The sequence below is a fragment of the Leptidea sinapis genome, chromosome 47, assembly GCF_905404315.1.
Source record: "Leptidea sinapis chromosome 47, ilLepSina1.1, whole genome shotgun sequence".
NCBI classification, from domain to species: Eukaryota; Metazoa; Arthropoda; class Insecta; order Lepidoptera; family Pieridae; genus Leptidea; species Leptidea sinapis.
Window position 1 is genome coordinate 4,516,207 of NC_066311.1, and position 14,223 is coordinate 4,530,429.

The 14,223-nt window shown below is 35.7% G+C and overlaps 2 protein-coding genes across 4 annotated transcripts in view; both read right to left on the minus strand.

Annotated features, from left to right (window-relative positions):
* LOC126978117 (SWI/SNF-related matrix-associated actin-dependent regulator of chromatin subfamily E member 1) overlaps positions 1–14,223 on the minus strand; it is a 147,222-nt gene that overhangs the window by 12,090 nt on the left and 120,909 nt on the right. The gene's annotated exons all lie outside the window — the stretch shown is intronic.
* On the minus strand, positions 437–13,371 carry LOC126978164 (galactose mutarotase-like). 3 transcript variants are annotated; one of them, XM_050826924.1, is made up of 6 exons: positions 13,280–13,371; positions 6,214–6,346; positions 4,655–4,870; positions 3,530–3,789; positions 2,210–2,369; positions 437–1,111 (listed from the first exon to the last, which is right to left on the minus strand). In XM_050826924.1, the coding sequence occupies exons 2-6, from the start codon at positions 6,337–6,339 to the stop codon at positions 800–802; spliced, it is 1,074 nt and encodes a 357-aa protein (XP_050682881.1). In that variant the 5' UTR covers positions 6,340–6,346; positions 13,280–13,371; the 3' UTR covers positions 437–799. The 3 variants fall into 3 exon arrangements, with proteins under 3 accessions (XP_050682881.1, XP_050682883.1, XP_050682882.1); XM_050826926.1 differs by lacking the exon at positions 13,280–13,371 and adding an exon at positions 7,965–7,983; XM_050826925.1 differs by lacking the exon at positions 13,280–13,371 and adding an exon at positions 6,602–6,622.

The window sequence follows — 14,223 nt, forward strand, 5'->3', positions numbered from 1 at the left end:
TGAACTCCTCCGAAACGGCTTGATGAGAATCGGTCTCATGAAATTTTGAGTGCATATTGGGTAGGTCTGAGAATCGGACAACATCGAACACCAACACCACCACACGAAATTTTTTTGACATTTTTTTTAAATTTGTTTGATTATGAGTCAACATTAAAAAATACATACAACTTCAAATTTTCACCCATCTACGATCAACAGTTACTTTTGTATCGCGATATTAATATATGCAATACAACGTTTGCTGGGTCAGCTAGCTTATATTATAAAAATTAACCTGTTTTATTTAATAACACAATTTAACAGCACACTTAAACAACGAATTTCAAATGGGTTTGCTTAAGTTATATATTATTCTAAAGCCAAATAAAATATGCAATGCAATTTTTTTTTTATTAAATATGGGTTAAAATATATAAAACGTAATATAAAAGTAAATTATAAATATACAAAATAATATTTAAATTTTATTTATACTTTGTATGAGCATAAAAATATCTAATAAATTAACACACGTAAATAATTAGTAGTAAGGATTTTGATTACTGAAGGGTAGTTTGAAATTTACTAGGTATTATATTTTCCATACGCAGGATCGATCGTCATGGCGGTCTTTGGGGAAAGCCTTTGTACAGCGGTGGACGTCTTCCGGTTAAAATGATGAAGATGATATCTCTTGTACATTTTTTGTAATAAATCTAATAATATCATAATTGCCATAGAAAAGTCGCCAAAAATCGAGACAAATTTGGTATTACGTATTTTGATACTGAAGTCTGTGAAATATTATTGAGATGGTCTAAACATTAGTTACTTGTGGACCACCGCTTTTGGCAACACCAAATTTAAAAACCACTTTATGTGTATAGATATCCCCAGGCTTCAGCACAGCGTCAGGGAAGTCACGATGGTGTACGGCATCAGGGTAGTTCTGGGTCTCCAGACAGAAGGCACCATGTCGCCGATATCCCACACCACCTTTTCCGATAAGTGCTGCTTCTTCAGGAGCAGGGAGATAGTAACTGGTATACAATTGGACCCCTGGTTGGTTGCTGTATACTTCAAGATATCTTCCATTTGGATGCGACACTCGCGATATGAAGTTTAGGCCCTGTAACGTCAGACATTTTGCTTTTACCTTAGTCTTTTTGTCCAATAACATTGATGACGTGATTTTCCTTGTTTTTATGTGTCACCTTCTTACGAATTTCAGTGATTATTAAGGCAACTTATGAGACCGCGATTGTAAAAATGGAATGGATACTCTTGCCTCACTATTTATTTGCTTTGCCGTGATTTTTTCTTCAGATTTCGAATTCGGATCACGCCTTGTAAGCGATATAGCATTGAACTATGTATTAACTAAAACTTGGCATATTAAAAGTAGAACTACTCACTAGTAGTTCTACTGGAAGTAATCTGGAAGCCCACTGGCTTCCATAGAATTTAAAGTTTTTTTACTGTCGCCATTAATAAGTATGAGTTAAGTACAACCAAAGCTAACAAAGAATTGAATATTTATTAGTTGAGATTTACAAAATTAACCCATATTATATCATATCTACTGATTGTATTACATTTTTCGGACTTTTTGTAAAGCTGAAATATTTAAATTCGGAACACTTAAACACAACTCTACATTGACTTCTAAGAATGAGTCCGACAATAATAATAGTTAAAAAAAACTAAAAATCACGCTAAAAAGCGCAATGTTCTCTTGGTATTCGAAAATTTCCTAATATTAGTTAAATCGGTTAAAGACAATGGTTGAAATTTGATAGTTTTAGAATTATATAAATTAACAAAAATCTTATTTAGCAAATTGTAAAATGGAATAATTTTAACAAATTAATGTATTGTCATCGGTCCTCGATAAATCTATGAAGTTTGAACGGAATATTGCCATTTAAAGTGGGTCAAAATCGCGCCCAAATGAGTCAGTTACAAACAAATATGTATAATATATATACAGGTGAAGCTAATAAAAAGCGTGTAAAATTAATAAAATTTCTAAATAAATTGTCACATATATACACAGGTGAAGCTAATAAAAAGCGTGTAAAATTAATAAAATTTCTAAATAAATTGTCACATATATACCAACCAGTAATTTATTCATCTAATACTCTGGGTATTAGAGGAATAAAGGATTTTATGTTATTGAGATAAACCAGTTAAAATATACAACAAATAATGTCTAGTAACTTACGGTACATCCAAATGTAGAGACACAGAAATTGTCATCAAACAGAAGTTCATCTTTAGCCATGACGTCACCAAGTCGAGTAGGAGTTCGTAGGTCGAATGGTGTTCCACCTACGTCAAGAAGTCGGCCAGTAGGAATTGACTCCGAAGTGGTTTCCGTAATTCTGTAAAAAGAAAGAGTTATACAAAGTTAAAATCTTCAGTTCTTAACTTTTCAAGTTCCACACAGTACATTGTTTCTTTACTTTCATTTAATAAGACCAAAACAATTTAATGTACTGATTTATTAAATATGTTCCCGCACGGTCAAAGACTTGCTATTTCCGAAATGAATTCAAAATAGAAGCTAGAACTTGATGAGCAGCATTTCAGGGAACATTTAAATAACGGTAAGGAGTACTAAGTAAGTACTGCCTAAAATGTCACCCCTCATCTGCCTACAAAAACTATCAATCTCTATCTTACTATAAAGTATGATGACATCATCATCAGCCAAGAGACGTCCACTGCTGTACTAAAGGCCTCCCCCAAAGATCTCCACGACGATCGCTCCTGCACTGCCCTCATCCAACGTATTCTGGCGATCTTGATCAGATCGTCGGTCCGTAGGGGCCTACCAACACTGCGTCTTCCGGTACGTGGTCGCCATTTCAGGCCTTTTCTGCCCCACCGGCCATTTTCTGTCCGTCAAACTATGTGTCCTGTCCACTACCACTTCAGTATCGCAATCATTTGGGCTATATCGGTGAGTTTGGTTCTCCTACGGATCTCCTCATTTCTGATTCCATCTCGCAGGGAAACTCCGAGCAAAGCCCTATCCATTGCTCTCTCTCTCTCTGAGCGACCATGAGCTTTCACATCAGGGCCATAGTTAGCGACCACGTCTGCGTACCGTAAGTCATTACTGGCAACACAAACTGTCTGTTGCTGACGATGAAGTTCGAGAAGTTACATCTTTAAAACCGTGACCGTGATGCGTTTAAGAGAAGATGTACCACACACTAACAATATCATCTACGTGAAAAATTCACTTCGCTGGTTTATTTTGGAACATTTTCTCCTCTCATAAGAACTTTGTAAGTTACAAATGCAAATAATGCTGTCTCCCTGAGAGGCAGATACAGGTTACGCATTACCATTTGGCACAATTCTGATTTACTTCCCTGGCTTCTTCCCTTAGCCTCTTGGTTTTCTTGGTCTAGACCCATTTCAGTAGGTACATGTGATCATGAAAGGTACATCTAGATCGATCTTTCCTATTATCCCTCCACCCATAACATTAAAAATATTGTCACTATCGCAGTCAATAATCCAAAATACTCACTTGTCAGCGTTAATAGAGATGACATGATCAAACAATCCTTGTGCCCCAGCATCGTGCCCAGCCAAATTAAAGTATGAATGGTTAGTCAGATTTACAACAGTCTTCTTGTCCGTAATGGACACAAAATCTATATAAATAGCGTTATCTTTTACTTCGTAAGTAACATTGGTTATAAGATTCCCAGGGTAGCCTTCTTCGCCGTCTTTGGATAAATAGCTAAATATAACTTTATTGCCGTCGACTGTGGACTTCCAGTTTACCTGAAAGTGAAATAGAGTTCGATATAAAATACCTACTTGGGATTCATAACTTAAAACCACTGTTTCATTCAAATCAATATGTGTATGTTTATCGAATTTGTCTGACCAATACACAATTCGTCTTTCATTATGGGTTAATTATAAAACAGTAACTTATAATTAATATTGGTCAATGCTGTGCGTTGCTGTTATAGGTGTAACATCAACTAATTATGTTTGTTTGGAAATGTTTTAATAAGCATTCTGTTGAAGTGCCTACTAAATAAAATAAAGGCATAGCGTGGATCGGCTGCATAAATCAGTTCAACCAACTGTATTCATAGGAGCTGTTTGACGTTTTAAATATAATGTCTAACGCAATAAGTCCATTAGCCTGCAGAAGACATACAATAAAACCACGTTTATACACGCATGTATCACTAATAAACAATAACAAGACAGCATGACTGGTAAGACACGGCTGGGGATACTTTGTGAAGAAATATAAAAGTTCTTTTTAAAATTAATTAGTTAATATTATATAATTACGCAACGTATGCACACCGAACTGATTCATGGATTAAAAGATAATCGCGGGGTACGTCGGTACTAAGCGGGAAGTCTGAACACGGATCTGTCGCCGCTTGCGCTTAACCACTGAATGAGTCACGCACTGAGTGGTGACATATCCACACTTTACTTATTTTTTTAACCCACTGCAGGCGATGCTTCAAAACCACTATGCATCTAGCGTGTTAATATGTAGCCTTTATAGTAGCCGAAAAACAGATAAAAGTTACATATAGATTAGATCGAGAATCGAATACTGAGTAACTCTTCTTAAATATAAATATGTCTCACCAGTCATATGTTATACTTAGAATACCTGATCAAAGCCAATTATTCCTCCATGTAAATGATCACTTCCAACATTTTTGGGGACTTGGTACGTTGTACCATCTATCTTGAAACTGGCACCACCAATCCTGTTTGCACAACGACCAATCGTGCCACCCAAATGTGGTTCGTTGCGATTCACGTAGCTCTCGAGATCATCGAAGCCAAGAACCACGTCATAAGTTACACCATTTTTATCTGGAACCTGTGAATGAAACCAGATCCTCTGTGGATTATTTATTGAATATATTATACAATTACAGGTATAATTTGAGGTAATAGAAGAAAGAATAAAATATGGCGACACTTCTCTATATTTCCTTATGTTAATATGCAATATTATTGACATAAATCAATCTAGGTCAATCGAAGACCGTTATTGCAGGCGAAAGCTAGTAAGTATTACGTATACATAAATTATTTTGTAGTTTGTAGAAATAAGGAACTGGTATTTATGTTATACCATCTAGATGGTATAATACTCACATAGGTGAGTCAGGGCAATAAATGTGATATAAAAATTATAGACCTATTTCTATTTTGTCCACACCCTTAATAATATTTGAGAAACACCTTTTTTCCTGGCAAACTAAACATTTAGTTACAGAAGAAAACATGACTAAGATCGCCTCATTTAAATTTGTTAAGTTTCACTGGTTTAGTAATAAATAAAATCTGCATTGGAAACGAGGTTGATGTAATTTAAGCATCTGATAAAGAAGATCTGAAGAAGAAGACAAAAAGCTTAGAAATTCACATAACATTAATACTATATTAATACTATTCCGGAAGAAATTTGAACACATCAACCGATGTTGTTAAACTCAGTACATATCAAATTAACTGCAGCCACTTTCCGGCGTCCCGCAAGGCTTACATTTAGGCCGTTATTTACGGTTATTCATAAAAAAATCAAAATACTATCAAGCAAAATCTAGGTACTATTTATTAGGGGATGATTTGAAAATTTATCTAAGAGGAAACTGCTCTCTTGACCAAGCTAAGCTACAAAGTGCTACTCTATTATTTTTGAAAAAACAACTTGAGTTTTGTGATGGCTACGATCTGTTCGCTTAACTTTACTGTTTAATCATCTAGTGACAATTATTATCCTTGAGAATAATTATATAATTATTCCATACTAGAAAACAATATAATTTAAATAGCATCAGTTGAGAATAAAATTAGTACATATCTTGATCAAAAACACATATCACATTGAAAATAATTATGCGATGAATATTAAAAGGGATAAATGGCATTTATTTTCTAAAAAAATATATTAATTTATTATTTTGATGTAACTTCTAACACTACCACTGCGGAAACTAATGGCACTCCAAGAGAAAAGAAGCAATGCAAGAAACTCTCCCATCATTCTCTTTTGCGCTTTTTTTAATAATTTTAGAACTCAAAATTAAAATAATATTTTAAAAGGGATCGTCAGTTTCAACCAACAAGGGTGTTTTGGCAGTAGGTACATACTACCCGGAACAACACTACATATATCATCACTCCTACTTTAACCGTAAAACAAATTGTTCGTACCCGGATTGATTGTATGATAGCTCCATATGATATGACTGAGATGGATATATTCTCCGCTCTCCAGGTGAACCTCCTAACAGACTCGCCTCGCAGTTTCCCGAACTCTTCGTCAGTCAGATGTACCATTTTGAATCTTTAAAATAATTTGTTTCGAAAATGATTAGTAATTCGGTATATTCTGTTAACCATTAAACATTTTCCATCAGTTATGTTATCTCAATTATATATAATTTCAGTAGGTAAAGCTATAAATTATTCGAGTACCTATATTGCATTACTCAAATATATATATACACGATTAAAGGATAAGAAAGATATAGGGGCACAAAAAACATGTGGCCGTATTTGTGTGTAGTTTATTAGTATTTATTATTATTAGTTTATTTACCAGTGGGAGGCTCCTTTGCACCGGATGCCGGCTAGATTCAAGTACCACAACGGCGCCTATTTCTGCCGTGAAGCAGTAATATGTAAGCATTAGGTACTGTGTTCGGTCCGAAGGGCGCGGTAGCTAGTGAAATTACTGGGCAAATGACATCTTATGACTCAAGGTGACAAGCGCAGTTGTAGCGCCTCTCAGAATTTTTGGGTTTTGCAATAATCCTGAGCGGCCCTGCATTGTAATGGACAGGGCGTATCAATAACCATCAGCTGAACGTCCTGCTCGTGTCGTCCCTGATTTTCATAAAAAAAATAGTATGGTTGAGCCAAACTCAACGTGCGGAAGCACTCCTTCAAATATAGTGAACATCACATTTGACTTCGGCTGACATCTATAGATCGTCCTCAGACCTTACTTACGTAAAACTGAGCTGAGTGTCAAATTATAGTGCTGAAGATTTCATAGATAAGAAGTCCACTGCTGGACAAAGGCCTCCCTTCATCCAATCTACTCCGGCGATCTTGACCAGATCGTCAGTCAATCTTGTGGGGGGCCTACCAACATTACGCCTTCCGGTACGTGGTCGCCATTCGAGGACCTTACTGCCCCAACGGCAATCTGTCCGCCGAGCTATGTGCCCTGCACACTGCCACTTCAGTTTCGCAATCATAGATTCCTGTAGATATATAGGCCTATTATTTAGCCATAACTGATTTCAATTTTAATAATAGATATATGTTTTCCTACGCACGCGTTAATACAGTAAGGTTAGCATAATCTTTGATTTTGTTTTAAGAGTCATTTAACAGCTAAAATATGCTGAGCTTAATCTAAGGCAGCCGAATGCAAAACTCAAGTTCGCGTTTTATCACACTCAGCAAAGTTTTAGGTACCTAAGTAAAGTCTAAGTATGCTATTTAACCCTAAGCCTTAGAGTTTCCAATTTTCGATAAATATCATTAATAAATCACGGACTAGTAAAAAAATATGGACTTCGTGTCACCTTACCTACCACCAAAACAAGCCGGAAAACGTGTAAATACATAGCCCCACGCACACACTTACACTACTATAGGCCGATAGGCGGCCATTATGAGAATTGTCATCGTCTGTGACAGATCAGTTTGCGTCTTAATAAAATATTTTAAAAATGCCGTCGTGCGTTGTGAAAATGTGTTAAAACGATACTGTATAAGTATTTGTGGCCATATATGATTATTTAAGGGAGAAAAAATTGTGTAACTAGTATCCCCCGTAACCGCACACACACTAGCATAACGGTGCTTCACTTGCTAATATCACGGCGCGGAGTCCTTCTTTTTTTACTCGTCCGTGTAATAAGTAAATAAATTACATTTGAACATACTACCTTGGAAAATAACGTACAAGAACTCATGCAACTATGGCATTACAATATAAACTGAATAAAATTCAGCAAATTCTCACATTATTTCTCAATGATTTCACTCGGAAACTGTGGTTGGATACTATCATTTGTGGTTAAAGATAAATAAATGATTTTTATGTAGTGGTTTAGGCTGCGATAGAGATAGAATACTAAGGCTGAGACTTTGCTCAGAGTTTACTTACATAAAACTTAGCTGAGTGTAATAAAATGCGAACTTGACTTATACATTGGTCTATCTTAGCTTAAGGCATTTATTTTTTCAAAATTGATTTCTTTAGAATTATTTTTATGTCATTTCTTATATACTAGACACTACTACCGTTTCGGAAACAAATGGCGCTCTGAGAGAAAAGAAGCGGCGCAAGAAACTCTCCCAGCATTCTTTTTTTGCGCCCTTTTTAATCTAATATACAATATTGTACTGTCATTGTTTTTGCTATAAAATAATCATAATCTTGTCTCAGGTTTCGGATCACTTAGATATTCAGCTGTGGAGTAGTAGGATTAACGACAAAGCCACTTTTTAATAAAACATTTAAATTTATTTATAGATAATGCCTGAACAGTGGCTGGGACTTTATTATAAAAGTGTATACATTTACCCTTAAAGCTCACCAATATACTTTACCTTAAAATATGTATCTTATAAAACCTACTAGAATTAGATATTTTTTGTTTATGAAAATAAACGAGACGAGCAGGACGTTCAGCTGATGGTAATTACGCCCTACCCAATGCAGTGCCGAACAGGATTCTTGAAAAACCCAAAAATTCTGAGCAGCACTACAATTGCGCTCGTCACCTTGAGACATAAGATGCCAAGTCTCATTTGCCCAGTAATTTTACTAATTACGGCGCCCTTCAGACCGAAACCCAGTAATGTTGGTACACATTACTGCTTCACGGCAGAAATAGGCGCCTTTGTGGTACCCATAATCTATCCGGCTTCCTGTGCAAAGGAGTCTCCACTGGTACTAGAATTAGTTACAAACAATTATTTCTAGTGTTATAATAGACTAGCTGTGCCCCGCGGTTTCACCCGCGTTTTTCTCGTTTCCGTGGAAATACCGAGATAAAATATTGCCTATATTATAGCCTGTACATCATTTTGTTCTATTGTCAATAGTTTTTGCAGCGCACGCAAAAATAGGTTTTCGATTTTACACCTTGTGTTACAAAATAGCAATTTTATTACGGATCCCTAATTTTGAAAAGAAAAACATAGCCTATAGCCTTCCTCGATAAATGGATTACCCAACACTGAAAGAACCATTCAAATCGGACCAGTAGTACCAGAGATTAGCGCATTCAAACAAACAAACAAACAAACAAACACTGCAGCTTTATAATATTATATATAAATATATAGTATTTTGAAAAAAAAAACATAGCCTATAGCCTTCCTCGATAAATGAACTACCCAACACTCAATCATTCAAATCGGACCAGTAGTACCAGAGATTAGCGCGTTCAAACAAATAAACAAACAAACAAACAAACACTGCAGCTTTATAATATTACTATAGTATAGATAATGAAAATCACTATTAAGAGCATAATTAGAACTGTCAAATGACTATAAAAACGAAATCAAAGATTATGCTTAGCTTACACTCAGTATAGTTTTACGTAAGTAAGCTCTGAGTGCGCTCTCTCAGTCAAAGATCGTCCCTTGATTTTAGGTATTTGTTAGTCCTAATTAAGAATTGCAACTGCAGACTGAAGGAGATAAAATCTTCTAGGAATAAAAAAAAATATTTCGATAAAAGTATTGACAACGACCACTTCTTGTATTTGCTGGCAAGTTTTGCCCATTTGCACATATATAATTTATTATACTGTTAATTGATTTATCGTTTGGTTTATGGTGTATTTTTTACTTACTAGTAAATAAAGTACAGACGGATAACCTGACTCGCACTTGGCCAAGTTTTATCTGACTTTTTTGCGTATACTATGTTCTTACAAAGCATGACGCGGCCCGCGGTGACGTTTTCGATTCGTTGTATGAATACGGGGTGGTGTGAAGAGCGCGGGTGAAATCAGAATTATTTCTAGCGTTGTGCGCTCTCTTAGGGACTTAGCGCACTTATTTAGGTCCATTCGCGTTTCGCTGAACGATTTTGGTCACACTTATACAGCTCTGCTTCTATCAGCCGCGTACGGCGTCGTAAGAATGAGAATAATAACTTTAAATCACGTCTGCACTCTTTAATCGTTGCGTGCATAATGATTACGTTAAATCAATGCAGGAACAATACAGGTCGCAACTTGTCGACAAGGAGTCGCGAACCATCCCTGTAAAGAGCTGTTCCGCCGCATTCGACGGCGAACAGCGCTGTACGCGGCGGAACAGCGCCGAACGCTCTCTATAGCATTCGCATAATAAAAAAAACTTATATCCTCATTTTATGCTGGTTTGCCGCGAAAGCGCGTCCATTCCATGCGCGTCCATTCTGGACGCGGAAAGCTGAATCGACGCGTACACGTCTCCACACAAAATTGTTGTTTTCTATGGACAAAAGCTGAAAAGAGCTGAATAAGTGCGCGTAGTCCCTTAACGTGCCTTACGAGTGTGTCGTGAAGTACTTGAATATACTTGTGAATAATTCACTATCAGCGACGATGTGTATTACCTATTGTTATTTAAAGTGGATATTCAGAAATATCAGCTTACATTTCAGGTCAGCACTTATAATACAATCATAATGCTTCAACAACGAATGGACACCTCAGTTTTGTTTATTATGAAAATATGGTACGAGACGAGCAGGACGTTCAGTTGATACGCCCTGTCCATTACAATGCAATGACACTCAGGGTTCTTGAAAAATACATAAATTCTGAGTAGCACTACAACTGCGCTAGGCATCTTGAGACATTTTAATGTTAAGTCTCATTTGCCCAGTAATTTCGTCCTTCAGACAAAAACACAGTAATGTTTACACACTACTATTTCACGGCATCCTGCAAATGAACCTCCCACTGGTAAAAGTTCCAAAGAATAGGTAACAATTCAGAAAATAATGACAATGATGAAAAAGACTACAACTTGGAGCCATCATACGTTCCCAATGTGAGGCGCTGGACACCTTCTGGAATACCAGCTTAAGTCATTTATGTTTCTTCCCACAAAACATCATGTTTGCGTCCGCAATTTGTAATTAAATAAATTAATAGAAATACTAATTTAATTTTCTCTTTTAAATAACGAATCTTTACCCTCTTCATTATTACACTAAATAAATTATAAGTTATAAGGTAAGAGGGTAAGTCCGGATACAGGGTAATTCCGAGTACAGCTTAAGTCCCGATTGTCTAAATATCTTGTAAGCGTGTGGGCATTTCTTTTTGCTGGCAACAAAGCTCTCTCTTGGGGTCCTCATGTCTGAGGATTATCGTCAGCATTATGGTTGCATCTGAAGTGGATGATTTGCCTCCACCAGATTCTGTTTAGCACGTCTCTAACAACAGTGGAGAGATTAGATGGAGATGGATCGTTGGAGAACAACCGCGCGATCTTCTCCCTTCGGTATTTCCAATCACAATTATTTTTGAAATGAAACTTCTTTAGAATCGTTGTGATTTCAAACCGGATGTAACGGAAAAAACGACAGTTAAGAGACACAAATACAAAAATGTGTAGGATGAAGCCGGCAAAGAATGAGACAGAAATATGCATACTATTGAAGTGAAAACTTCTTTATCATCGTTGTGATTTGAAAGTCGATGAAATGAAAAAGCGACAGTAAAAAGAGCAGTCACATACAATTCATAATATTTATTTAACATAATTTAATAATATAATGAGATAGGAAGCATAATACAATGTTTTGGTACCAGGCGATCATAGTTAAAGTAGAGATTGTCTTAAGTACGGCGTGAGTATACCTTAATATATCCTGACTCCAAGCGCACGACGTATTACTACAAAGACACCAGGATAACATATTATTATATATATATTAGTGGTGGTAGGAATGTCTTTCATAGTGGTTGAAATCATGTTTCATCTAGCAACACGTACCAGGAATTCATATGCAGTTTAGAGGTTCATGCACCATGCAGGTTTCACTTCTGACATGTGTACTTTGTACGCACGCAATATTTTTTCTAGGTAGCGAAACTACTCACAAACAAGAAAGAATACGTTGTCTGCATATAGTGGACAATCCATCAATCCTTTGCCTTTCTCGGCTCAAGATTGTCCACGATTCTACTCCATACAGGAAGATAGAGAAAACCAGTGTTCGTATCAGTCTACATTTAGTTTTGATACCAATTCCCCTTTTCTTCCAGATGTTGTTCAGTTGAGACATAGCATATTTTCCCATCGCGATTCTTCTTTTTTCCCGGAGACACAACTACACAGCTAATCATTGTTCATTTGGTAGCTCAAGTATATGTGGTGATCGACAATTTTAACTCCCGGAATGTTACTGATGTAATTTGATAACTTTCCAGCTCGTTCAACATCACTTTAGTTTTTGCTATGGTCACTGCTAGATCGATTCTGCCACTATCTGTCTCAAGGCGTTGAAACAGCTCACTCATATCTTTCATGAATGTTGCCACATGAATGCTGTCGTCAGCATATCGGTTTGATAGTCACTTTCCACCTATGGGAAAGCTCGTTTTCCAGTTTTCTATGATCTTTCGAATAATGTACTTTCCACATATATGTTAAAAAGTGCAGGGGTTATAATGCAACCCTGTCTCACCCCTGTTTTCGTTTGGAACTAAATGGAGTATTCATTGCCCATTCTAGCATAGCACGAAACGCCATTTTGCCCTTGCCCTTATTCTGCCCTTGAACCCTAGCCTTAATCCGCTAGGTAAGTTGCTGTCGCACTGTGTGTGGTATGACACAAATTATATGTAGATGTATGGACTTACCCTGTATCCGAACTTAGCTGATGCACTAGCGTTTAGGCAATTTCAAATTACATAGCAAGCGAGACATTAGCGTAAATAATTTGGTCTAATAATTCTGTAATACAAATGCTTCGTTTGATTTTTTATCTGCATACCTAGTTACCTAGGTAGTTTTGTTTTACTACTTAATATTGTAATATAATTGAAATCATAGATTATAATATCTGCATTCTATATACTTTATTAGTATAATTTTACCGTAGATAAATTACAATTCAATTATTTTGTGTATCAAGTAAATAAATAAATATTATCTACTCATCAATATAGTTTTCATAAAATACGTGTCAATTTATCGATTCTAAAACGATGTTATTGTTCATAATAATGAAAAAACTCACCTTAATGTATAACACGGCAATGGATTGATAACAAACACACTAAACTCTAAAGTGATACGAACTTTATCTTCAACTTGTGAACAGTCAACACTCAACAGGAAATTGTAACTAACTTCAGAGTTGTAGAAACAGCTGGGGTTTCATGCGCATCAACTTCACTCCGGTTATTATTTACGAAGTAATTTATCAATGAAGTTCTAGTTCTTAGAGTGGATAAGTGAATACCTTGTATTATTTTGTTGCTGTTATATCAACTCCGTAGAGTAATATTACTGTGTTTACCATAATATGATGAAAAGTTAGTTCAGATCAACTTACCGGTCCAACGTAGAAATGTTGCGTGTAATCTTGGTTTGTGATATGTACCTACATACCACAGTGATTATTGTATACTCAATAATCATGTGCCTTGATTTCTCCTACTTTTGATAAGAGTTTTCCTTTACGTGGATATCTTTTGATATATTAGCGATATATATTTATTGGTTTTAAAATTATCCACGGAACCATAGGTTTTTTTTTAAATAACATTATGTAGATAGTTAGTAAATATCCCATGGCAAAATACATCGTAATTATTAAAAATAAACTTATAATCATGCATCAACTTAAATCAGTGAAGATTTGACATTATGTTTAATTAATTTTAATGTAGAAATTAATAACTTTGTTACAAATATAAAAATAAATACAAAATAATTGTTCATTTGTTTTTGCTTTATAAGTCACAAGTACACATACTATTTTGAAGTATTTAATGTCTTCATCTCTGATTTTCCCCTTACATAAGCGTATACAAACATCTTTACCAGAGATACTTACAACAAGCAAATATATTATTACTGTAAAAGTCAGCCACGTTAGTAATTAGCTCCTTAGTATTTTTTTATGTAAATAAGGGACGAGACGAGCAGTACGTTCAGCTGATGGAAATTGGTACGCAT